Source organism: Natator depressus, chromosome 24, assembly GCF_965152275.1.
Source record: "Natator depressus isolate rNatDep1 chromosome 24, rNatDep2.hap1, whole genome shotgun sequence".
In the NCBI taxonomy this organism is placed as follows: domain Eukaryota; kingdom Metazoa; phylum Chordata; order Testudines; family Cheloniidae; genus Natator; species Natator depressus.
In genome coordinates, this window is record NC_134257.1 from 7371748 (window position 1) to 7394774 (window position 23027).

The window sequence follows — 23027 nt, forward strand, 5'->3', positions numbered from 1 at the left end:
CTTGCACTTGTGATTTTCCGGGCCCAGTCCCACAAGCTAGGGCAGGCAGGCAAGATCGTTCGGGGCTCTCAGGTTTGTCAGGATCAGCCCTTACGTCATCTTCTAGCCAGAGACTTCGGCTGCTTCTGCCAGGTCCTGATACTCCACCTGCCCTGCTCCCGGAGGCGTCACTCACGTCTGTGCCGTGTGCGCATCAAACGCTCCCACCAGCCTGTGCGGAGAACGGGGGGGGTGAAATCCCAGCACCTCTGCCTGTGGTCACGTTTTGTGCCCTCTTTACCCAGGTATCCGCGACTCCAGCAGGAGATAGGCACCGAGAATCCAACCTGCGGTGGCTGCCCTGTGCTTGGCTGAGTTCCACGCTGTGAGATTTCGCTCCCCTCCCAGACAGGTCCAACGTGCCTGAACAAACCTTTGAACCAAGCACACATCATCTGAGCACTTCATTTTGTCAGGCAGCTGTAGGTTTGCGTTGGAAAGACAGGAGCTATCCATCACTGAGGATAGCATTACAGTGGCCTTTCTGTAGCGCTCGCCACGTGCTGTTAATAATCCTGTAGCGTCCTTCATCCAAGGATCTCAAAGATCCCTATAGCAGGAGCACAGCCCAAAGGATAGTGCAATTTGGATTTTATTCTCAGCTCTGGCAGTGGCCTGCTCGGTGACCTTGGGCAAGTCCCTTCCTTGCTGTGTGCCTCAGTTTACCCATCTGTGCACAGGGGCTAATGATACTGACCTCCTTTGTAAAGTGCTTTAAGATCTGATGTTGTAAGAGTTAGATATTATTATTAAAGTAAGTGTGACTGTGATACCCACTTTCAGATCCCTTTGCACTGCCAGAGTAGTGTAAAGGAGAATCAGGTTATGTTTGATTGCAAACAGGAGTAAACTGCTTTGAGATCTACTGGTGAAAAGCCTGAGGTAAGAACTAGGGATGATTATTTTATTAATGCTGGCCAATCAGTTTAATTGCATGCATTGCAAACAATCCCAACAGTACTGTCTAGTTTGGTGAGTCAGCATCACCATCGCTGGTTTGCAACTGGGGAAACTGAGGCCTGGAGTTGGGGAAGTGACTGGCACCTGGATCCCATGCAGGGAGGCAGAGGAAGAACTGGGCATGCCTGGCTCCTAGTCTGGTAATGGGCCCACTGTATCATGCTGCCATGATTCAGGTGAGAGAGCTGCTGTGACTAACTTCAGCCGGGCATAGGTGCAGGGTGAGGTTTGAACCCGGGGCAACTCCAGGGGTTTCCTCAAAATGCAATACAGAGCGTAAGTCTGAACTTCTGGATCCGCCACCTACTTGCTGTCACCAAGCTGCTCTGTGTCTCAATTTCCCCCTACTGTTAAACAGGGAAACCATTATAAACGAAGCTGAGCTGTACTTGGTGTGAAGAAGCAATTGACAAAGAGGAGTCTGGGATATTTTGAGGAGTTGGTGGTGGGAAAAGGCTTGGGGTTAGAGCTTGGACTGGGGACTTGGGTTCTATTCCTGGCTCAGCCACCAACTTACTGAGTGACCGTGAAAGAGTCTCTTCCCTGTTCTGTGCCTCAGCTTCCTCACCTGTAACATGGAGGGTGATGATTGTTGTGTGTAACAGCTGCAGTCATGGACCAGGGCTCCATTATTGTGCTAGCCACTGTACAGACACAGAACGACCCGGGGACCATTCAGTGTGCGTTTCTTAAGGCCCTGTCTCTTCGTGGGTGGATGTACAGCTCCTGGCACATTGGGGCCTCCCAACGTGAACCACGGGAGGGGCAGCTGTATTCCTTTCCCTTTGCCATGCCCTGCAGGCCAGCAATGCTGGAGCCTTTGGCTGTTGCTGGGCCACCTTGATTTCTCTGCGCTCACTTCATCCAGCTGGGGGTTATTTGCATTTAGACTTTCGGGAGACTGCGAGGAGCCAGTCCAGCCGGAATCAATTTATTTATGAAATTCCTGAGGTGGGAGCAGGAAGCACAGGAAGGTTGTGGGGCTGCTGCCTGAGATAAGGAGCGCAGAGATATTTAACAGGTGATAATGCAAACCACAGACGAAGAGGAGGGAATCTGGCCCCTGACCTGGAGCAGTCAGGTCATGATTTCCATGACATTAGAGGCTAGTTTGAGACCTGTTAAAGGGGCCAGATTGTCCAAGGTGCTGAGCACTGCTAGCTCCCACTGACTTTGGTCAGGGTGCTGGGACCGCAGCACCCGGTGCGTGGGGGCGGGAACCCTGGTCTCTGAAGGTCATTCCCTGCTTTGCCACAGTCTCCATGTGTGACCCTGGGCAAGTCCCTTGGATGCTCCGTGCCTCAGTTTCCTCACCCGAACCATGGGGATAATAACCCTGCCCCACAGGGGGTGATGAGGCTAAATCCATTAAAGACTGAGTGCTCTGACACTGCAGTGATTGGGGCCAGATAAGTATCTGAGAGAGAGAGCGGTCATCACGGCAAAAGGAGGACTAAAGTATGTAGACACCTCACAGAATTTGCAAACACCCCTCAGTTGGGTGCCTAACTCCCTTAGACTATCAAAGGGAGTTGGGCACTTTGTAAATCCACTAGGCACCGTAGTACCCAATTGCTGCCGTTCGTTCCCGTGCTGTGCAATTAGAGAGGATACTGGAGAAGCTGGAGGCAGGCAGAGAAGAAGGAGGCCGGGGGGGGGGGGGGGGGTTGCAGGGCAAACCTGCTCCACACTCACCCTGCAGCAGCAGCTCTTGTCCTGGGGAACTGGGCCCGGCTCTCTGCTCTGGCTGTTATGACCTGGCACGGGGAGGGTCACAGCCACACTTAGGTTTGGCTCGGCTGCCCCTCCATGACAGAGGTCACCAGGTCACAACTCCACTTGGTTTGGGGGCCCTCTCAAATGGGGGGGCGGGGGCGGAGCAAAGGCCCCCACCCACCAGGTGTCCCAGGCAGTTAGTGATGGGAAAAGTCTTGGGGCTAGAGCACTGGACTGAGATTCAGGAGTCCTGGGCTCTGTTCCCAGCTCTGCCACTGCTCTGTGCCTCAGTTTCCCCACCTGTATAATGGGGAATGATGGTCTTTATTTGTCTTGTGGTAGCCCCGTCAGAGCCTTGGTCATGGCCCAGGACCCACTACTGTGCCAGGCACTGAACAAACGCAGAAACCCAGGGGGCTCATTTAACTCCTCTTTCCTAAGGCCCTGCCTCTTCCTATAAATTCCAATCCACCCTTGGGTGCCTTTGTGGAAGGGATGTTTGGATAAAACACGAGTGACTGGGCTCAGTACAGGGTGGGTTGGGGGAGCTGTCTGGCTTCTGCTGTGCAGGAGTCAGCCCAGATGATCTAATGGCCATGAACTCTATGAAGAGGCCTCAGTTGAAGATTGTAAACTCTTTGGGGCATGGGACTGTCGTTTTGTTCTGTGTCTGTCCAGCACCTCGCACCATGGGGTCCTGGGGCCGTCACTGGGGCTGGCATCGTAATGCACAGAAAGGGTGACGCTGTCTCAGGAATGAGGATCATGAAGCTTGGCAGAATTCAAATGTTTTTTTTTTTAATAATTTCAACGGCTACTCTCAAGATTAATTTTTAACCCTTTTCTTTTAGGTTTTGATCACTTTAAATTTTCACAGTTGCAGGACATTTATGGGGCCGACAGTCGGTGTTGCGCTTCAAAAAGTGAAAGCTTTATAAACTGTTCACAGAGCTTGCCAGCAGCCCCGGGCAAAACGGTTCAAGTCAATACCCTTAAATCCGCCCATCGTACCTGTCTCTACCGTTCATCCGCTGGCCCCTTTGTAACGAGCCTAATGCAAAAATGGAAACCGCTGGGCTTTGACGGGAACGTTCACAAACCGCAGTTTTCTTACGTTGCCTATCGATCGTTATCCATGGAAACGTGGGTGTGTCTGTGTGCGGCGAAATCGGTCTTTACCGACATTTACCGTAAAAAACAAACAAAAAACCCCCAACTCCTTCCAAGCTAAGTTATGCAAGGCCGTGTGGTACAAACACCCATGGAGTTTGCATGCCGGTGTGCTGGAACACGTTTGATAGTGGGGATCACATATGAGCTAAGCATGACACACGCAGAGATGGGAGATGAAGCGCGTCAGTCATTTAGGTCTGCTCTTTCCATATGGGAAGATTGGCTGCTTGTTGCCTTGTAAGATTATCTCGGGCGGAAAACTCATTCTGTTTTGGGATATTTTCTTAGTGATTTAGGAAGCTGTGTACACTGCAGGGCGTGGCTGCTGACGTCAAGCCCATGACTCAGCTTCACTCAACTCTCTTGGCCTGACAGTATATTAAAGGCTCCGAAGGCGAGGGAACGAACAGCAGCTCCACGGGGAATCCTCAGGCACAAAAATCACCAGCGCTGAGAGGGACGTGTCCTGAGCCTCCTTGATCTCGCAGGCTCTTCGCGATGAGGCCTCCAGTGTTCCTGCTCGTCCCTTTGCTGTGCCTGGCCAGAGCGGCTCCGCAAGGTGAGTGCCGGGAGCAGGGAGACTTGCCCTGGGTTCACGTGGGAACGGCTCGGTGCCGTTTTATTCACACCCTGCCTGGCTCCATTTGTTTCTTGTGGGGATCATGGTGCTGGCTGGCTGAAGAACCAGATCACACCGCTCTGGAGTCGTTCCCCAAGCATGGTTGGGGGGCTAGAGCACGGCAGTGGGGAGACGTGGATTCTGGTCCTCGTCTCGGGCAAATCACAGAGCCCCTGTTTCCCTCTGCCAGCCTTTCTGTCTCCTTTAGACAGACTCTGAGCTCTCAGGCCTGGGCACAACAGGGCTCAAGGTGGCAGATATAATAACCATATTGCAAAGGAGGCATGTGGGATCTCTAGGGTAACCGCCTCTGCTTTAGGGAGAGATCCCCCGCACTCCCCAGTTCCTAACAGCCACGCCATATGCTTCCAATTTCCTGTCCACTTGTTTAGTTCCCGAGCTGCTGACTCGGGGAAGGGGGGTGTCTCCCAGTTACCAACCTTTCGCCTGCATTTGGCTAGGACAGACTCTTCCCGAAAGGGACTGTAGCGCAGAAAACTAGGGAACAGCCAGTCCCGGCCGTGCCTTTAGAGATAATAGTCTGATGGGGGGCAAATGCCTGGCTGCGGGGGAGGCTCTACGCTGAGGTCACCTGTTTGAATCCAGCCCAGGCTGGTAGGGATTGAATGTCTGTTGCCGTTTGGTGGGTCTCAGCCCAGTTCCTGAGACAGTTTAAACCAACCCTTTGTTGGGAACCTCAGCAGAAATGCCAGCTCTGACTGGGGCCTGGAGGATGAGCATCCCCCTGCTCCATGGCGACGGGGTCCCTCCAGGACAGGGGCCAGGCACATGTAGGATGGGACGCTTGCCCTGCTGGGACACTTGCTCTGTGGTTAGTCACCAGCCTCTCGGTCCCCTTCCTGGAAACTCAGGTGCAGAGCAAGGCAGAGGAATCTTGTGCTTGTTATTCCAGGGCAGCCAACCCTGCGGGCCCACGGGGGGGCCGGGAGCCCCACGCCAGGCAGGAGCATGGGGGTCCTGGTGAGGCTGGTCCCGTTTCCATGGAGACGTCACCTAGCAACACCAGACGGACAGCCTTGTCTCCCACCAGACCAGGACGTGCGGAGGGGTCAGCAGAGGCCCCCTCGGCCTGGGATGCCCTTTTAGCAAGTCTGGAGGCAGAGGGGGCAACAAAAGTGACAAGATTTGGGGGCCCCCAAAATGAGACAACCCTCCCCGCCCCCCATGGGTCAGGTTTTCTGAGACACACGCTGCACGGCAGCTCCCCACTTTTTGGCAGCTCCAGTCAGATGCCAGGAGCCGCTCCTGAAAAGTTAAGCCCAGGGAAATTGTGCCCCGCGTCACTGCTAACCGACTCCTGTCTTCTTGCAAAGCTTTATCAGCTCTCTGGCGATCCCAGTGGCCTGGGAATCTGTAACCGGAGCTGGGCAGGTTTTGAATCTGGAGCAGGGTCGGCGGGCTCCTGAGCAGGGGTCCAGGTCCCAGAGCGGGTGGGAGAGGCTAAGGCTATGCGCTGAGCCGGAGACCCGCGAGGTGCCACGCTAACAAGAGGGCATGTCCGCGGCAGCAGGTGCCAGGCATCTCAGAGGGGGTGGCGCGTGGGGCACGAGCCCCCCGGCACTGCGGCAGCGCTCTCTGGTTAGCAGATCAGTTGGATCAGAGCTGGCGCGGGTACGTCTCCAAGGAACCCCCCCTCCCCGGCTGGGATCGGGAAGGGCCGCGCCGCCAGCGTCCCCTCCCGGAGTAAGAAGCAGAAGGGTTCCTGGCCACCACTGCTCTGTTTGCTTGGGCTAAATAAGAGTTTAGTGGTTTTTCCAACCGGTCCTTTGGCGGGTTTGAAGAGATCTGCCGAGCCCTTGGCACACAGCTAGGAAAAAGTCAGGTTCACCCGAGGTTCACAGGCAAGTGTCCCGAGGGAACGTTAAGGGGGGGTAAAAGGGCTATGCTGGTGACCCAGAGACCCCGGTGCTGACAAGCTTAATGCCCAGGCAGGGACGGGTCGTGCCAGCCAGCTTCCTGGCTGCTCCTGTTGTGACCCTGATTGGCCGAGCTCCTGTGCAAACACAGTGGTTTATTGAGGTGCCTTGGCTTGCTTGGAGATTGACAAAGTTATTTAAGTGCCTAAAGATGCAGGTGGGAGCCTAGTAAGATTTGTGAAAGTACCCTGCTTTGGTGCCCTACTCCCTTTGATAGTCAAGGGGAGTTAGGCACATAACTCATTCAGGGGCTATTGTAAATTCCACTCCATGCCTTTGGCGTCTAGTCCTGTTTTTGCCACGCTGGTCTCTCTCTCTTAGATACTTATCTGGCCCCATCACTGAGCACAACACAGTCTTTAATGGATTTATCCTCATGTGCCCCTGTGGGGTAGCACTGGGCTATGATCCCATTGAACAGGTGGGGAAACTGAGGCACAGAGCAACTAAGTGACTTGCCCAGGGTCAGACAGGGAGTCTGTGTCAGAGCAGGGAATGGAACGCTGGTTTCCTAAGTCCAAGACTTGAGCCCACCCTCCCTCTCCTGACTGAAGGACAGTCCTACGTGGCTGGCCCCCATGTCCTTGAAATTGTGACCTGAACCCCCAAGCCCAGGGCCTGGGTTCCCCCCTCTTATTCTGCGGTTTGCATTATCGCCTGCTAAGTATCTCTCCGCTCCTTATCTCAGGTAGCAGCTCCACAACCTTCCCGTGCTTCCTGATCCCACCTCAGGAATTTCTTAAATAAATTTCTCCTGGCTGGGCTGGCTCGTTGCAGTCTCCCGAAAGTCTAAGTGCAAATAACCCCCAGCTGGACAAACTGAGCGCAGGGAAATCAAGGCGGCCCAGCAACAGCCAAAGGCAGGGCATGGTAAAGGCAAAGGAACCTGGCTAGCTCTCCTGTGATTTGGTGTGTGGAGGCCCCAATGTGTTAGGTGCTGTACAGGTACCCAGGAAGAGACAGGGCCTTATGAAACATGCACTGAATGTTCCCCAGGTGGTTCTGTGTACAGCTCCTAACATAATAATGAAGCCTGGGTCCATGACTGGCGTGCTTAGGTTCTACAAATAAATAAGTCAGGATCATTGTCCCCCATGTTACAGATGGGGAAACTGAGGCACGGAGTAGGGAAGTGACTCTCCCAGGGTCACGCAGCGAGTCAGTGACAGACCTGGGAATAGAACCAAGGAGTCCTGACTCTGGCTACAGTAACGGTTAGAAGAGAGGTAATTGCTAGTCCATAGTTGAGTGCCCTGTCAATCCCATCAGATCCCAAAGTGCTAAACTATGGGTAATTTAAAAAAAAAAAGAATCTCGTGCTTCGGGGTATAAAATGATCACTGCTGGGGTCAGGAAGGCAGCCCCCTGCTCTGTGTATGCAGCATGGCACAGCTGGGCCTATGCATTGTGGTAGCTGTTATTGGCCGCTGCCAGGGACATGATCCAGGGCTGGGTGCACCACGGGTCTGAACTGGCATGGTGGTTCCCGTGTCGCCCGTGTTCTGCCCCAAACCAACTAGTAACTAAGTCCATAGCTTCCAGGCGTACTTTAGGCAGTTGTATACTATACGTACCCATCTCTCTAGGTTCTTGTCTGGTGCCCATCATTGCGCCATCTTGCCCATTGCGCCATTGCCCATTCTTGTCTGGTGCCCATCATCTGTTCACCTCAGTAGAATCGTTACTTTGGAATCAGCAAGTGGGGTTTAATTCCTCTCCCCTCCCCTCCCCCCAGGAAAGTCTCATACCCCGTGGTCATGAGCGGTTCCAAAGGGACGGGTTACCTGCATGAGGGCCTTGGACGGAGGGCATCTGGGGGGCATCTCATCATGTGTGTGGGTGAGAAATGGAAGCAATAGGATAAAATTCAGTCTGAGTAGCAGGAGACCCTTCCGAGTAGGGAGGTCTCCGGCTGCGGGAGCCCCAGTGCTTGGGTCATTTTAGAATGGATGGGACTGAGCCCCAGAGACTAGAACAGAGAATCAATCCTGCATGTGTCACTACGCTAACAAGGTTACAGTAGCTGAGCTCAGGGCCCCCTTGTGCCGGGTGCTTCACAGACACACACAGAGACAGCCCCTGCCCTGTCGGGCTCACAGTCTGCCTAGAGAAAGGGTGGGAGAAAGCCAGGGTTATTCTGTCCATTTTACAGGTGATAATATTAATGCTTCGCTCTTGCATGACATTTCTCATCAGCAGATCTCAAAGTGCTTTACAAAGGAGGTCAGTGTCATCACCCCATCTTACAGGGTAGAAACTGAGGCACGGGGAGGGGAAGTGGCTTGCCCAGGGTCACCCAGTAGGTCAGTGGCAGAGCCAGGATAGATTGTAGGTCTCTTGAATCCTAGCCCAATGCGCTATCCGCTATGCCACACTTCCTCCCTAATAAGGAGAAACTGAGGCATACAGCAATCACATGACTCACTCATGGCCACATGGACAGCTGGTGGCAGAGCCAAGAATCCAGGTCTCCTGAGTCCCCATATCCAGTGCTCTCACCACAAGGCTTTTCCCATCACTACCTGCTGTGAATATCTCCTACTCCCCCATGTCAGTCTCCCCCCTCCACGCAGCATAGCTCAGCTCTGTTCGCAGTCTCCGGTTCAGACGGTCTCTAAAATGTTTATCTGCCATTCGTGGTTGCCATATCTGCTTGTGTCAATAGGAGATTCCATCTTGCTAATTGTGGTTTGGCTTTGGGGCCCTAACGATGACACGCCCAAAAGCTTTGTATTCAATAATGGTTTCTTACACAACAGGCCTTTTGGCATTTTTGCTTTTGGAAAAATCCTGGCAGGGTCTTTTGCCTAGTTCAGGTTTCAGAGTAGCAGCCGTGTTCGTCTGTATTCACAAAAAGAACAGGAGGACTTGTGGCACCTTAGAGACTAACAAATTTATTTGAGCATAAGCTTTCGTGAGCTACAGCTCACTTCATCGGATGCATTCCGATGAAGTGAGCTGTAGCTCACGAAAGCTTATGCTCAAATAAATTTGTTAGTCTCTAAGGTGCCACAAGTCCTCCTGTTCTTTTTGCCAGTTCAGTGGTTTTCAGTCTGTCCTCCGAGGATCCCTGGCGGCCTGCAGACCATGTTGAACTTTTCCAAAGGGGGCTGCTCCTGCATTTGACATTTTTTAGGGGTCTGCAAATGAAAAAAGGTTGAAAACTGCCGGCCTTGCTGATTTTCTTGTATCTGTTATCTCAGGCTCTGGTCCTGTGCCCTTGGACTGTGAGCGTTTTGTGTCAGTGTAGCCTGCAGGACTGGACCTAAATTCAGAAAATTCCTAGATTCCAAGGCCAGAAGGTACTATTGTGATCATCTAGTCTGACCTCCTGGATAACACCCGCCAGAGAATTTCATCCAGTTACCCCTGTATTGATCCCAGTAACTTGCATTTGATGAAAGCATCTGGCAGAAAGGCAAGTCTGGATTTGGATCAATGTATCTATTTGCTGTACTGACGCGCTCTCGTTGCTTTCTGATCTCTGCACCATCTTGGATTTAAAAACATGCAGCTCTCTGGCAGGGCCTGGTTCAGTCCCCAGTCACGGCTGACACGGAGGTCATTGTATAAACCCTTATGCCCACACTTAACTTGACTCATGCGAGGAATCTCACCGGGTTCCTTACATCACTGAGCTCAATGGGATGACTCAGGAGTCAGGGTGCATGCAGGATACTTCACCCTTAGGGAAGGGGCATGGCCATGGAGGAATCCATCCAAAGCCCCAGTCAGCTCTAGTGAGGTGCCAGCTTTCCGTTTCTGTGCCTCCCTTGTCTTCTGTGAGCCCCATTTTCTCAGGACATGGCTGATCCTAGCCATAACCTCCTTGGGAGAGGGAAGATGTAGGCCTTGTGTGTCTTTGAGACAAAGGGGAGAGGGGTGAGAAGCCAACATCCCCGGTTTGCAATGGGCAGTTCAGTGCAAATGTTAACACAGAGCTGAGAACTCCTGGATTCTCATCCCCTAAGTGACACTGTGATTGGCTGGCAGGGCCAGAGGGCCTGGCTCTCCACCCCACCGGGAAGATACTCACTGTTTTCAGCACAGGGGGAAGGCGGGTTAGGTAATATTTGCTCAGGGAATGGGAGATAATCGCTGTCTAAGTGCAGAGCATCATGCGATCCCCAGGGGGAGGGCGGGGATAGTAAGGCAAAGCAGGTTGGACCAGTTTGTTTGCAGAGACGGGCATGCTTGGATCCGTTATTACAGTAGCACCTATAGGCCCCAAGACAGATTAAGGCCCTCGGGGCGCTGCACAGACCCAGAGTGATAAGTTTATAATCTAAGTAGATGACTGGTGAGAGGCAGAACAGAGCCAGCACATGACTTGCCTAAAATCTCAGTCCTGCCTCAATGCAGTGGGCTGGACTTGATGCCTTTGCAAGGTCTCTTCCAGCCTGGGTTCCTACAGTTCGATGCACCCACGCAGCAGGTGCGTGACAGGGCCGGGAATCTAGAACCCAGCTCTCTAGGTTGTTAGGCCATTTACCCATTGGGCAACGCTGCCAGCAGCCTTTTGGCTCCCACTAGCTATAGATCTGCTTTGTTATTAATTGAGTGAAAATATGTGAGCGGTTGAGTAAGGGAGGCCTCTGTAGAGGAACAAAGGGGTTTGCCTCCCAGGATCAGAACCAGTTCCCTCTGTCAGAGGTTAGTAGCTGAGGCTTCAGGGGACTGAAAACTGCTGCACAGGAGGGATTCTCTCATGGATTTAGGGCCAGACCCTGCTCCTTTTGCAGCCGATAGGAGTTTTGCCGTTGGCTTTCGTGGACTCTTAGAGCTGGCTGGAAAATGGGCTTTTTCCCCCACAGAAAATCTCGACTTTTTGGTGCAAAGCTGCAAAAATTTTGATTTGAAAATGGCGCCCCGGTGCCTCATGGGAGTTGTAGTTTTGGTGCGTCAATCGCCTACTCCCAGCTGGACTATATCTCCCAGGATGCACCACAGTGCAACCACGCTGAGCCACCCATGATGCACCCTGGGAGTCCCGTTCCCCCCCTGGCTACGGAAGGGGTAGTCTGGCTGGGGACCTGGCCCACGGAGGAGGAAGAGGGCATTCAGCGCCCAGACCGCAAATCCCATGAGGCATTGCAACAGCATTTCCAAATTGAATTTTCTGCTGACTTTGCTGTTTTTCGGGTGCTGCCTGGGCCATTGGCGTGCCCTCGGGCTCTCCTGTTCTCCGCCTGCGGCGCACGGCAGGTTACTCTCCTGGGGACGGAAATGTTTAGTTGAGCTGGAGTCGCTGGCGCAGGCGAGGGGTTGCAGGGTGAAATGTGCTGCCCTGTGTTACACGGGAAGTCAGGTGGGATGCCTGGATGGTCACTTCTGACTGTACGCTCGGCGCAGTCCTGCCCTTTGCTTCTCCTTCCCCTGCCGGTGCCCCTCAATCCCAACCCGCAGCCCCAGCTAGCCCAGCCCTGGGCTCCCCCCATCCCCCAGCTCTGCCGGTGCCCCTCAATCCCAACCCGCAGCCCCAGCTAGCCCAGCCCTGGGCTCCCCCCATCCCCCAGCTCTGCCGGTGCCCCTCAATCCCGACCCGCAGCCCCCTGCTGTCCCCGCCCTGGGCTCCCCACACACCACTCCGCCGCTGGTCCTCAGTCCCTCCCCGCAGCCCCCTGCTATCCTAGCCTGTGCTTGCTGCTCAGGGTGAGTGGGTGGATTAACCTGTGACTAATGCAGACCTGGTTAAGGTTTCCCATAGCTGGGTTATCTCCTCATCCTCTGTCTGACTATGCTGATTACCAGCCGCTTTTCCAGGAATGGGGATTAACAGCATTTAAGTGGTGATGGGCCCAGAGCTGGGGTTGCGGGAAGGCTGGCGTCACACCATCACTCACTCTGAGGTCCCCCAGGTCCTGTCCATAGGGTGACCAGATAGCAAGTGTGAAAAATTGGGACACTTTTTGTTTCTGGGTAGCGGGGGTGTATAGTTGTGTATCTGAGATAAAGCCCCTAATATGATTGGGGATGGTCCCATTAATATGGGGATGTCTGGTCACCCTAGTTGCCAGTTCTGGCAGTTTCATTGCAAATGTCACCATCGTTGGTGTTTTCCATAAAGCCCCAGTTCCTGGAGTCCTGGGATTATGGGAGAGTCTCTGCTTTTTTTTTTTTTTTTAATAAGAAAGTTTCTAACCCTGGTGGTTGGGAGAGAGGCAGGAAAACATGATCCCAGTGGTTAAGCTTTACAGCCAAAAGGGACAATCAACTTGGCTGGCCCCTCCTGGCCTCGGTGCGAAATGCTGATGAGGGGACCTCAGTGTCGCAGGGCTGGCATCTTCCGAGAGCTGGAGATTTTCTCAAAGCCGGAGCTCCTGGAGTCAGGGGATTTCAGTTAGCGTTTTTGTATGGCCCAGGGCTTAGGGCACTCACTAGAACGTGGGAAACCCCGGGTCAGTTCCTTACTCTGCCACAGACCCCTTGTGTGACCTTAGCCTCTGCACCTCAGTTTCCCCAGCTGTACAATGGGGGTGACAGCCCTGCCCTGCTTCGCGGGGCCATTGTGAGGATAAATACAGTAAAGGCTGTGAAGCGCTTTGGGTCCTACTGAGGAAAAGGCTGTATAAGAGCAAGGGATGACTCTTACTCAGCCTCTAGCTTTGCGGGCACAGAGAAAAGTTGCAGAGCAGGACCCCTGAGGGCTCTGGCCCCAGACCACCAAGAAAGGGAACCCCCCGCCCCGTTAGATCTTGTGGTTTCTGAGCCAGACACCTGGTCTCCTTGGCCGCTCAGGGCTAGCATGGTGGCGCTGGGTCCAGCTGCTCATCGCATCCTTTGTTGTTCCTCTCCCAGATGGCCAAGAGGAGGTGCCCTTCGCAACAGCCGAGGACCTGGACCAGAGCGAAGTGATCCCGGAGCTGTTGGACTTGGAGCAAAGTGAGTCAGGAGGAGGGCGCTGGCCCTTCCAACTCCTCCTGCCCTGTGGGGTGGGTTCCACTGGGTGACACCGGCCCTGGCTGGGGAATCCCAGGGGGAAGGAGCAAGCACTGTGCAAACCTGCGGGTGAGAGAGAGAGTGGGGGAAGAGCATCCAGGCCATGCCAAATGCTCCCCCCCCGGCCCCCGATAACCTGGGGCCCTGGCTCTGTCCAAAGGGGCTGGGATCTGGCCACACTACCCTGCTCCGTGGGCTCGCTCCCCTGCTTCATTAAGGGCAGTGGATCCAGTTTAGGTCCAGTCCTGGCTCCGTCTAGCACCAGCCCGGCCTGCGATGAGCGCACGCTTCTTTGGGGCCAGAGCCGGGAGCAGCATCCCAATGTGACTGGGCCAGAGCCATACCAACCTCCCACCACAGAGCGCACCTGAGCTCCCGGCCACCCCCACTGATGTGCACCCCCTCTGGGGTGGAGCTCAGCAGCTGTCGGCCAGGGATTTAGGGAGGCTGACGGATTTGGCCAGGAGCCCAGGGTGGCCTCAGACGACCGCTTCCTGGAGGGTGGTCTCCCGTCCTAGTTTAGCTGAGGAGAGCAAAGCTGCAGCCTCATGTTTGCTTCCTCCCAACGTGAACCGGGAATGGGACAGGCTGACGAGACCCCTGGGGGGACTGGATGGGGCCTTGCCCTGATTGCAGGCTTGTGAACTTGCTCTCCCTCTGCCCTAGGGCCCGTTGCCCCCTTCCTGGTCCGTGGAGCGCCTTGGGCTGGGGCGGACGTGCTGCATGCCAAAGCCGGAGGCCCTGGTCTCACCACCTGCGACGACGGCCCCTCCTGCCAGGTCCAGCCCTGGGGTCACAAGCTGGACGACTTCCCACCGGGCCGCCCCAGCGCCAGCAACATTGACAACATCTGCCTGGAGGGGAGGAAGAAGGCGTCGTATGGGCCCACGAACCTGCCCCAGACAGGGTTCTCCCACCTCAAGCGCCAAGGTGATGCCCTCAACTTCCTGGAGGCCAGCCGGGAGCGGTGCTGCTCTCGGCCTGAGCGTCTGAGCTGCATGGAGAGCGCGGTGAGTCCCTGCACTAGGCTCTTGGCTCGAGCTGCCCCGCGGAGCCGCTGTGTTACAGCAGCACCCAGCTGAGCTATGGGGAGGCGGTACGTCCATACACCTGGGAGAGACGGTCCCTGCCCCGCAGGCCAAAGAGACAAAGGGCAGGAGGGGAAACTGAGGCACGGGGGTGGGAGTGACATGGCTGGAGTCAGTGGCAGAGCCAGCAACTAAACCCAGCTTTCCTAAGTCCCGGCCTGCTGCCCTAATCACGAGGCCGCGCTGCCCCTCTCTCAAGGAAGGATGCTGTCAGGGGTGAGCAGATGGCTCAGAAAACGGTCCCAGCCATCCCGAGTGGAGGGGTCTCCCCCACTGGGAGACCTACAGCCACTCACAGGGCTGGCGATAGGGCCTGGAGAGCCGGGCCTGGGTCCCCAGGGCGGGCACAGCACGGGCACTGCGGCGGGGGACCCCTCTCGCTATGCCAGGGGAGCGCCGTCTCCAGGTTTCATTCAGCCCTCGCCCTCTGAGCCGCGGCTGCCGGCCAGGGGCCGATTGTGTTGGCTGCGAGCCGGACAGAGACCTGGCAAACGCAGCCCAGCAGCCGCCCGCCGCTGATGGAGGGTAAGCTGGCCACCTGGAGGGCAAAGTGCCGGTCGCCCCGAGCCGGGACTGGTTCTGGGGTGGATGGGAGGGGCTCTGGGCCCCCGCCGGGATGTCCCACTGACTCCCTCCCTCCCGCAGTGGAAGGAAGCCCTGGAGCAGTTCTGCGACCACGAGTTCGCCGTGAAGACCAAACCCTACCATTGCTGTAAGCGGGCGGGCGCCGACCGGGAGCTGTGCTTCGCCAGCGAGGCCCCGAACCCCAGCTACCTGCCTACCGACGCCAGCGCCGTGCCCCCCCAGAGCCTGCCCGCCCAGCCCGGCGCCAGGCTGGGGCCCAGGCTGCCTGAGGTCTCCTTCCCGCCCGGCGAGCCCACCTCCAGCAACATCAGGAACATCTGCAGGCTGCGCAAGTTCCGGCCCGTCCACGCGCCCGGCGCCATCCCCACCACGGGCTACAGCTGGCTCCAGCGCCAGGCCCGCACCACCACCCGCATGGAGAGCGACTTCAGGAAGTGCTGCAAGAATGAGAACGTCAACTGTGCTCACGTTGCGGTGAGGCGGCGGGGCTCGGCACGGGGCTGCGGGGGACAAGCCCAAGGGAGCGGGGCAGGAGGAGCCAATCCCAAGGGGCCATTGGCCGGGGGGGGGAGGAGTTTTCCCAGGCCCAGCCTCTCTGGCACTGTTGGTCTGTGTTCTGTCCCGGGGGGGCAATGGGGTCTGTTACATTATGTTCTCTCCCTCCCCCCGGGCCCTATTTCCATGTAAAGCCCAGGGCTCGGCCAGAGGGGGCTCTGCCTTGGTCATTTCTGTTCTGGCAGCAGCAGGAAGGACTGGGGGGGGCAGGCTAGCTGCGGCCCCTCCCCAGCTGTGTCTCTGTGCTGGGTACAGATCAGGCGCTAAACAAACGGGATCCCCGGAGCTTTCCAGACACCGGGAATATTCGGGGGCTTTCAGTCGCACCTGGAGGGCCCCGACTTGAGCTCAGGGCCCCACGGTGCTGCCCAGCCACGGAGACAGTCCCCGCCCCAAAGAGTTCAGCCTATGGCTAGACATAGGCAGGGTTATTATCCGAGCCCCGGCTGGCAAAGTGACTTGCCCAGGCTGAACCATCAGGGCAGCGGCAGAGCTGGGACTAGAACCCAGGCGTCCTGTGTCCCACGCTGCAGCCTTAGCCCATCCTCTGGCACTAGCAGAATTGTGGCCCCGTTCCCTCTGTACATGGCTTCTCTTCCTCTCTCTAGTGGGAGAAGGCCCTGGCTCAGTTCTGCAAGCTGGAGCTGTCCATGAAGACCACACCCCACGAGTGCTGCAAACAGACTGAAGGCAAGGCCAGGTTTAGCTGTTTCTCCAGCCAGGCACCAAACCCGGCCTACGACAAGGAGATCCAGCCTGTCAGCCTGGGAGAGGTGACCCCAGAGCTCCTGGACATGCTGTGCGGGGAAATGAAGCTCTTCACCAAACAGTGAGTCTGACCTGCTCGGCCAGGGACCCGCAGACATTGACCGAGCCTCCCGGGGAATTAGCTTCCCACACTGGAAAAGGGGGACACTGAAAAACAAGAGACTTGCCCAAGCTTACAAACGGAACCAGCAGCAGAGCAGAGAACCCAGGAGTTGTCCTGAACTCCTAATCCCCACACTCCCTTCCCAGAGCCAGGAACAGAACCCAGGAGTCCTGACTCTCAGCCCCCTGCTCGACCCACTAGACCCCACTCCCTCCTAGCACTGGGAATAGAACCCAGGAGTCCTGGCTCCCAGCCCCCTGCTCGACCCACTAGACCCGTCAGGCAGGCTTGCTGTGACTGTTGCCACCTGTAATGCCCGAGCACGGCAGGGCAGTGGCCTATAGAAAGATAAAGGGGCCCGGGAAGGAGGCAAACCCGGAGAGAATTAGATCATCCAAGCTGCCCTGCCCATGTCCCAGCTCTTGGGCAGGAGAGTTAATCCAGGTGGTGGGAAAGCAGAGGGTTAATCCCTGGGTTAACAGTTGGATTGGCGAGGCTGCAGCGCCACCTTCTGGCTATGATGAGAGGTGCAAATCGCCAGTGGGAGTGCAGGGGGGCCCCCATGGGGTTTTTCCAGCCACAGTTTGCTCTAATTACAGGCGGCTCGTTTTCAATCCAGCTTTGCTCCAGGCGAGCCGGCCAGGCATTCATTATTTAGCCAGAGTAGATTCCCATCCAGCACCTCTCACCCTACGCTCCCCACAACGTGCTCCAGGCTCTGGTGCGAGCCTCACGGTGGGATTTTCCTCGTGCGAGGGGAGTTGTTGACAGTGGGGTTTTGCCTGGAGTGCTGTCTGCAGGGACAGAGCCCAGGGTCTGTCCTGGCCCCGTCTGGAGGAACCTGATTATCACTGGTGCAGGGTCTTTGCCCTGTGTCCAAGGAATGGGCCAGACCTCCAGCTGATGTAGGTCAGTGCTGCCCATTTACACCAGGTGGGAATTTGACCCCATTGACTCAACTGAACGTTCTGATGAGGAAACAGGCCGGGAAGATCCCACTTGCTGTCCAAGCCAGGTGGCTCTATGGAACAGCAGTGATCTGGTGAGCAAGGCCCAGGCCAGGGAGCCGAGAGACCTGGGACCTGACTCTCCGTTGCATTTACACCAGTGTAAAATGCTGATCTGGTTTGGTAGCATGTTACATGCACTTTGCGTTCGCTTGGCAGGGGTGTAAATGACAAGCCCAAGTGCAGTGTGATGGAGAATCTATTCTGGTCTCTGCCCAGGCGTCCCTCTGCGACCTTAGGCAAATCACTTAAACTTTCCAGGCCAGATCTTCAGAAGGGTTAAAATTGAAGTTAGTGAAGCATCACTGAAATCAAACCAGGCGCTTTACAGGCTGTGTGTGCTGGGTTCACGCACCCGCCGCCCAAATGCAGCGACCTCTGGGGAGGACTGCGGCAGCTGTTTAACAGCGCACAGCAACGTGATGCTGCGGTTTACAACAGGAAGTGCATAAGAATGCAGCATTCGATTGACTCCACCTGGAGAATTTAGGGAGGCAGGACATAATTCAGCAAGTTAGAATTTAAATGCGGTGCTGGGGTCAGCATCCCAGCTGGATTCTCCGTGACTGCGAAAGATCAGGGTCTTAGTTTCATGTCCCCACCAAAAGGGGGCACCCCTGGCAGCACAGCGCCCTCTAAAGCATGATGCTGGGTATATTCCAGTACTAGCCAAACAGGCTGCTGATTAGCCCAAGCCTTGAGCTCCAGCCATGGGTACAAACCACTCTCTTCCTGTTACTAGGAAACCAATCCCAGACTTGATCCAGAACATGACGGAGCCTTGCTGCAGCCTAAAGGGTGAGGAGAGGACCCAGTGCGCAGAGAAAGAGGTGAGTGCAAGGGAGGGGGGGCTGTGGGTATCAAATAGACCTGCTGTAGGCACACAACGTGGTGATTAAAAGGCTGAGGAACCAAGTATCCCAGGCCTTCTGGCATGGCTGTCCTGGGCGGAGAGAGGAAGGATGGTGCAGTGGGCAGTGCGGCTTCTCTGTGGCTCCCGAGACTCTGGGTTCAATTCCTGCATTGCCAGACTCCCTGCGTGACCTTGGGCGCGTCACTTTACTCTCTGAGCCTCATCTCTACAGTACGGGTAGTGGTGAGGTCCTGCCTCCCGGCGGGACTGGCGGGGTAAATACCCAGAGATGCTCAGATACCTGGGTGCTGGAAGCCAGGCAAGGACCTCAGCTAGAAGCAGGGTTCGTAACGGGAGACGTGTCTCGTCGCAAGTCAGAGCTCCACCAAGGTCAAGGACAACTCAGACCAGCTGAGGGCTGCTCACGTCGGCGTCTCCGTGGGGTGTGAAAACCCACCCCAACGACAGCCGGAGCTGGGCTGACCTCAGCCTGGTGCAGACGGTGCCGGGTCGACCACCTCTCTGGGAGCTGGGTTAGTTACAGCCTCTCGGCGTCCAGAGCCGCCGCTGTAGCGGTTTAGGTGTAGACGGACCCCAAGGCTTTGTGTGGTTTGTGCTCTGGGTGGGAAACCCTCCTGTCTCAGTGACTCGTTACCTCGAGGGCTGCCAATGTCATTTCTGCTAAACCAAACTCTGCTCCTACACTGGAGTGAGGGCAACCGGGTCTGGACCGGCATTGGTTTGGTTCAGGTTGGCTTAAAAAGCACCTTCTCCCCCCGGCCCCCGCAAGAGATCTGGCAGCCCAGGGGCAGTGCATGAATCGCTGCAGCGAAGCAGGAGAAGCTGGAGATCTGGGTGACCTCATGTAACCCGGTGGCCTGTACCTCCTGCCAGTGCCCCTGGCCTGGCCCCCGGCCCCCCGCGCGCTAGATCTAGGTGTTAAGGTCGTAGCAAGGTGGCACCCCTTTCCCTTGGACTCGCCTGGGCTTGGCAGGAGCCCCACCTTCTCTTCTGATCATAACATCTGGCTGTGAAACCCAGGCCTCCCCCATTTCTGCACAGCGCTCGGGCCCCCGAGTTTCTGGGATCAGAGCTTTGGTTTCCTCTGTCACAGGGGTTTGAAAATGGGCTCTGGCTGGCTGGGGAAAGGGGGAGGTTGGAGGGGAGCCGCCCTGTGCACTAAATAGCTGGGGGCTTTTCTGTGCAAAGATGAGCCACTGCTTGGGTTATTTTGGGGTGGGGGAAGGGGTGTAATGTGCTGCGAATGCTTCCTTTGTGTGGGGGTGCAGGGAGATTGGTGTTTCAGAGCTCAGGACATGCCCATAACGGGAGGGTGGGGGGAGTTTATCCCCATAGTACAGAGGCAGGAAACTGAGGCACAGAGAAGAGAGATGGCTTGTTCAAGGTCATGCAGTGAGACACTGGTGCCATTGGAAGTAGAACCCAGGAGTCCTGACCCCTCGTGCCCTTGGGTGACTGACTCGCCGCATGTCCCAGGCCTCGGCTCTAACCACCTCTGCACCCTGCTCTCCCCAGAAAGCCCGTTCCATCGCCACCCTGTGCACCACCCAGAAGGACTCCTGGAAGGATAAGGAACAGTGCTGCTCCCAGGAGGAGGAGGAGGACAGAACCTACTGCTTCAATGCCAACTACCTGGACAGCATCTTCCTGGCCAGCACGGGCCCGGGGCAGGTCCCCAGTGAGCCGAGTCCGGTGGCGTAAAAGGACAGAAAGAACCAGAACTATCTCCCTTGCGCTCTTGTGTATCATTGAGCCCCCTTCTCCCCCATGCTCCCCCCAGCTGTTTCCAATTCTGAGCTAGGTGGCAGCTGGACGTTGCTGTCCTGGCCTTCACTCTCTAAGAATGTGAGCCCCAGTCTTGGTGACGAGATGCTGGAGGGATTCCGCCAGCGCTTGGCTCCCTTCTGGATTGCGTTTTAACGCCGATCCCCCGGGCCCTGGCTCCAGCTGTGTTTCTCTGATCTCGAGGCAGCCAGCCCGAAGCTTCCTTGTCCGTGCTCCAATCCCCATCCCTGGGGGTGGCAGCAACAGATGAGCCCAGATTCTTGTGTCCCATCCCCCCAGCCCTGTATCCTGCCTGACCCCCCCGCCACGCCTCCGCCCGGCTGCAACCTGTGGCCCTCTCTTCTGCAACACGTATGCAAAAGGCACTTAACGCGGGTTGATTCCTTCACGGAAACGGGAGAGCAAGGAGGGTTTGAGATGGGAGCTGAGTGGGTGGGTTTGGCTGCACCTAACAGCCAGTGCCCCCTACTGGTCGGCTTGGAGCTTTTGGGCGGTGAGATGCAGCCATCCGGGCGGCTGGCTGGCGGCTCTCTCGGCGCGTGATACAAAGCAGCAGGCTCCAGCCCTGGCTGGAATCTGCGCTCTGGGGTCCTGGGAGCTGATTCCAAGCAGGGCGCCCAAGGGGAGCTGCAGTTTATGTGGATTCAGCATGAACCAGCCGGTCGGTCTCCTGGAAGAGCCTGGGGTTGGGGTTTTGTGCAGACCAAGCTGGGCGAGAAGCAGGGAGTTGGGGAGCGACAGAGGGGACTAAACACCTGACCTGCTTCTCCTGTGGGCAGCTGGCCCTGTGGCCTCTGCCCCAGGGGCAGCGTAGCTGGGAGAGTCCCTTTGCCCTTTATCCAATTTGCAGCCCTGGGGGGATCCCTTCACCTCCCCACTCTGTGCAGTGGGGGGCCCTGTTCAGCATTCTCGGCTAGCGCCCGAGCTGGCTTTGGGGGTACGCAGGGCAGCGGGATCCTGATCTCCCGCTTCTGGTGGCTCTGTTGTGTCCCCTTGCACTTGCAGTCTGTGTTTGTACCTTAGCCCGGAGACTGTATCAACTCTTCTCTGCCAAAGGCTCTAGGGAGATTCCTAATAAACCTTTTTGATGAACAACCTGGACTCTCTCCCGTCTGTTCCCAGCCACCCTCGGGATTCCTGCTCTTCTCTAGCTCCTGTCGTGTACCTGATGGCAGGGGCAAGGCTCGCACCTGGACCTGCCTGAGCTGTCTGCTCCTTGAAATTTTCCTGGGTAGTTTTGCACAATGGGGCAGGGACCTTATAGGTGAATCTGCTACACGAGAGACACCCCCCCCCCCGCTGTGGGCCTGCCACCAGCCACGTGGGTGATGCCCGGGGCTCGGAGTGGGGCGGTCCCACGTTCTAATCCTGCGTCGGCCGCCGATGGGGCTTGGCTTCTAAAGGAACGTGACGCCATGTCTGGCTCTTTGAAAACATCACGCCCCCAGGCACCCCCTTTCTCCACCCTGCTGGGATGGTGGGGTCCTGTGTGTGTCCCATTCAGTTTGAGGGAATGGGCCTGTTTCTCTGCATCATCCCAGCTGTGGGTGTCATTGTCCCTGACTTTGATGTGGTCTTCCTTAGCGCGAGCCCCGGAATTCCTGCTGCCAGCTGATGCGGGTGGCCAGAGCTGGGGATGGGCAGGGTGTAACTATGGGCAGGGATAGCGAGATGATGATTGTATTAGGGTGGTGCTAGTTGAGAGCAGGGCCCAGGTGTGCTGGGTGTTGCCCGGACTCAGAGACAGTCTAAACAGACCAAGGGTGGGAGGGAAGAGAGAGCAGGGATGGGACTTGCCCAGGTCACCCAGTGGGTCAGTGGCAGAGCTGCGATTAGAGCCCCCGATTAGAGTGCTCCACCCACTGGACAGCGCTGCCTCGAGCACCATGCGGGACGCCCTGGTGCAGGGAATTGTGCGGTAGCGTTGGAGGACGAGCTATACACAGGCCAGAGGCAAAGGGGGAGGCTCTGCATCTGCTTTGACCTGGCTCCCCAGTGCACAGGGCCGATATGTGTACACTGAAGGGCTGGAGTGTGGCTGGTCGGCGGAGCTGGGTGACGTGCAGCCAGGCTGCCCTGCGGACGGACCCCGGGGCAGCTGGGCAGAAGAGAACTCCTGGGTGGCGTCCTGGTGTGGGGGTGGGGAGAGAGCCCGCTCTGCTTTGGCCCCAGCAGGCAAGAGGCACATGCCAGGCTGCCACGCTCAGCATTGCCCTGTTCCCTGCTCCACGTTGCAGCGCTCGCCCAGCCAGCTGCCCAGCTCCACCTCGGAGCCGTCCTGCGAGACGCCAGCTGCTCAGCTGAGCCCGCCTTGAACAGATTGTGGAGAGACACCTGGGTCCAGCTGGGCCGGGGGCAAGGTCTGCCCTTCCATCCCCCCTCGCTCAGGACCGGATTCTCTCCCACACTTCTGCCCTGGGCCTGTGGCACCAGGGTCCCCCGCCTGGCTTGATGTTCAAACCTCTGTCCTGCTCCCCAGGGCTGTGGAAGATAAGACGCTAGGGATCTGGAGAAGGAAAGGGGCAGGGTCGGGGGTTAATATCGTCAATGACATTTTCCGTCAGCCAAAAGTCCTGTCTGCAAATATTCCACCAGCTTTAATCATAATTCCCATGTTACAGATGGGGAAACTGAGACATGGACTTTCACAAAGGCCCATCTCCCCCCACACAGATTCTTTGGCTGGATTCCCGATGTGCGTGCCTGCGCCCTCGTCTGGATCCCCTGTGCGCGCGCGTCCATGTGTACACGTGCACGCTCCCCTTTTCTGTACTCCCCCCGAGGTGAATGAATCTCTTATCTAGATTCCCTCAGTCCTTTTCTGGATTCCCGCACCGTGGCTGCACTCCCTTTCTGGAAACCCTGCACCCCTCGTCCTG

General features: G+C 56.6%; 1 protein-coding gene across 1 annotated transcript; it reads left to right on the plus strand.

The window, feature by feature from the left end:
• The first annotated feature begins 4193 nt into the window (after positions 1 to 4193).
• Positions 4194 to 21210, plus strand: ECM1 (extracellular matrix protein 1). Its single transcript, XM_074938127.1, has 7 exons — positions 4194 to 4447; positions 13243 to 13326; positions 14050 to 14393; positions 15117 to 15530; positions 16220 to 16440; positions 18232 to 18319; positions 19879 to 21210. The coding sequence occupies exons 1-7, from the start codon at positions 4387 to 4389 to the stop codon at positions 20062 to 20064; spliced, it is 1398 nt and encodes a 465-aa protein (XP_074794228.1). The 5' UTR covers positions 4194 to 4386; the 3' UTR covers positions 20065 to 21210.
• Positions 21211 to 23027: the final 1817 nt, after the last annotated feature.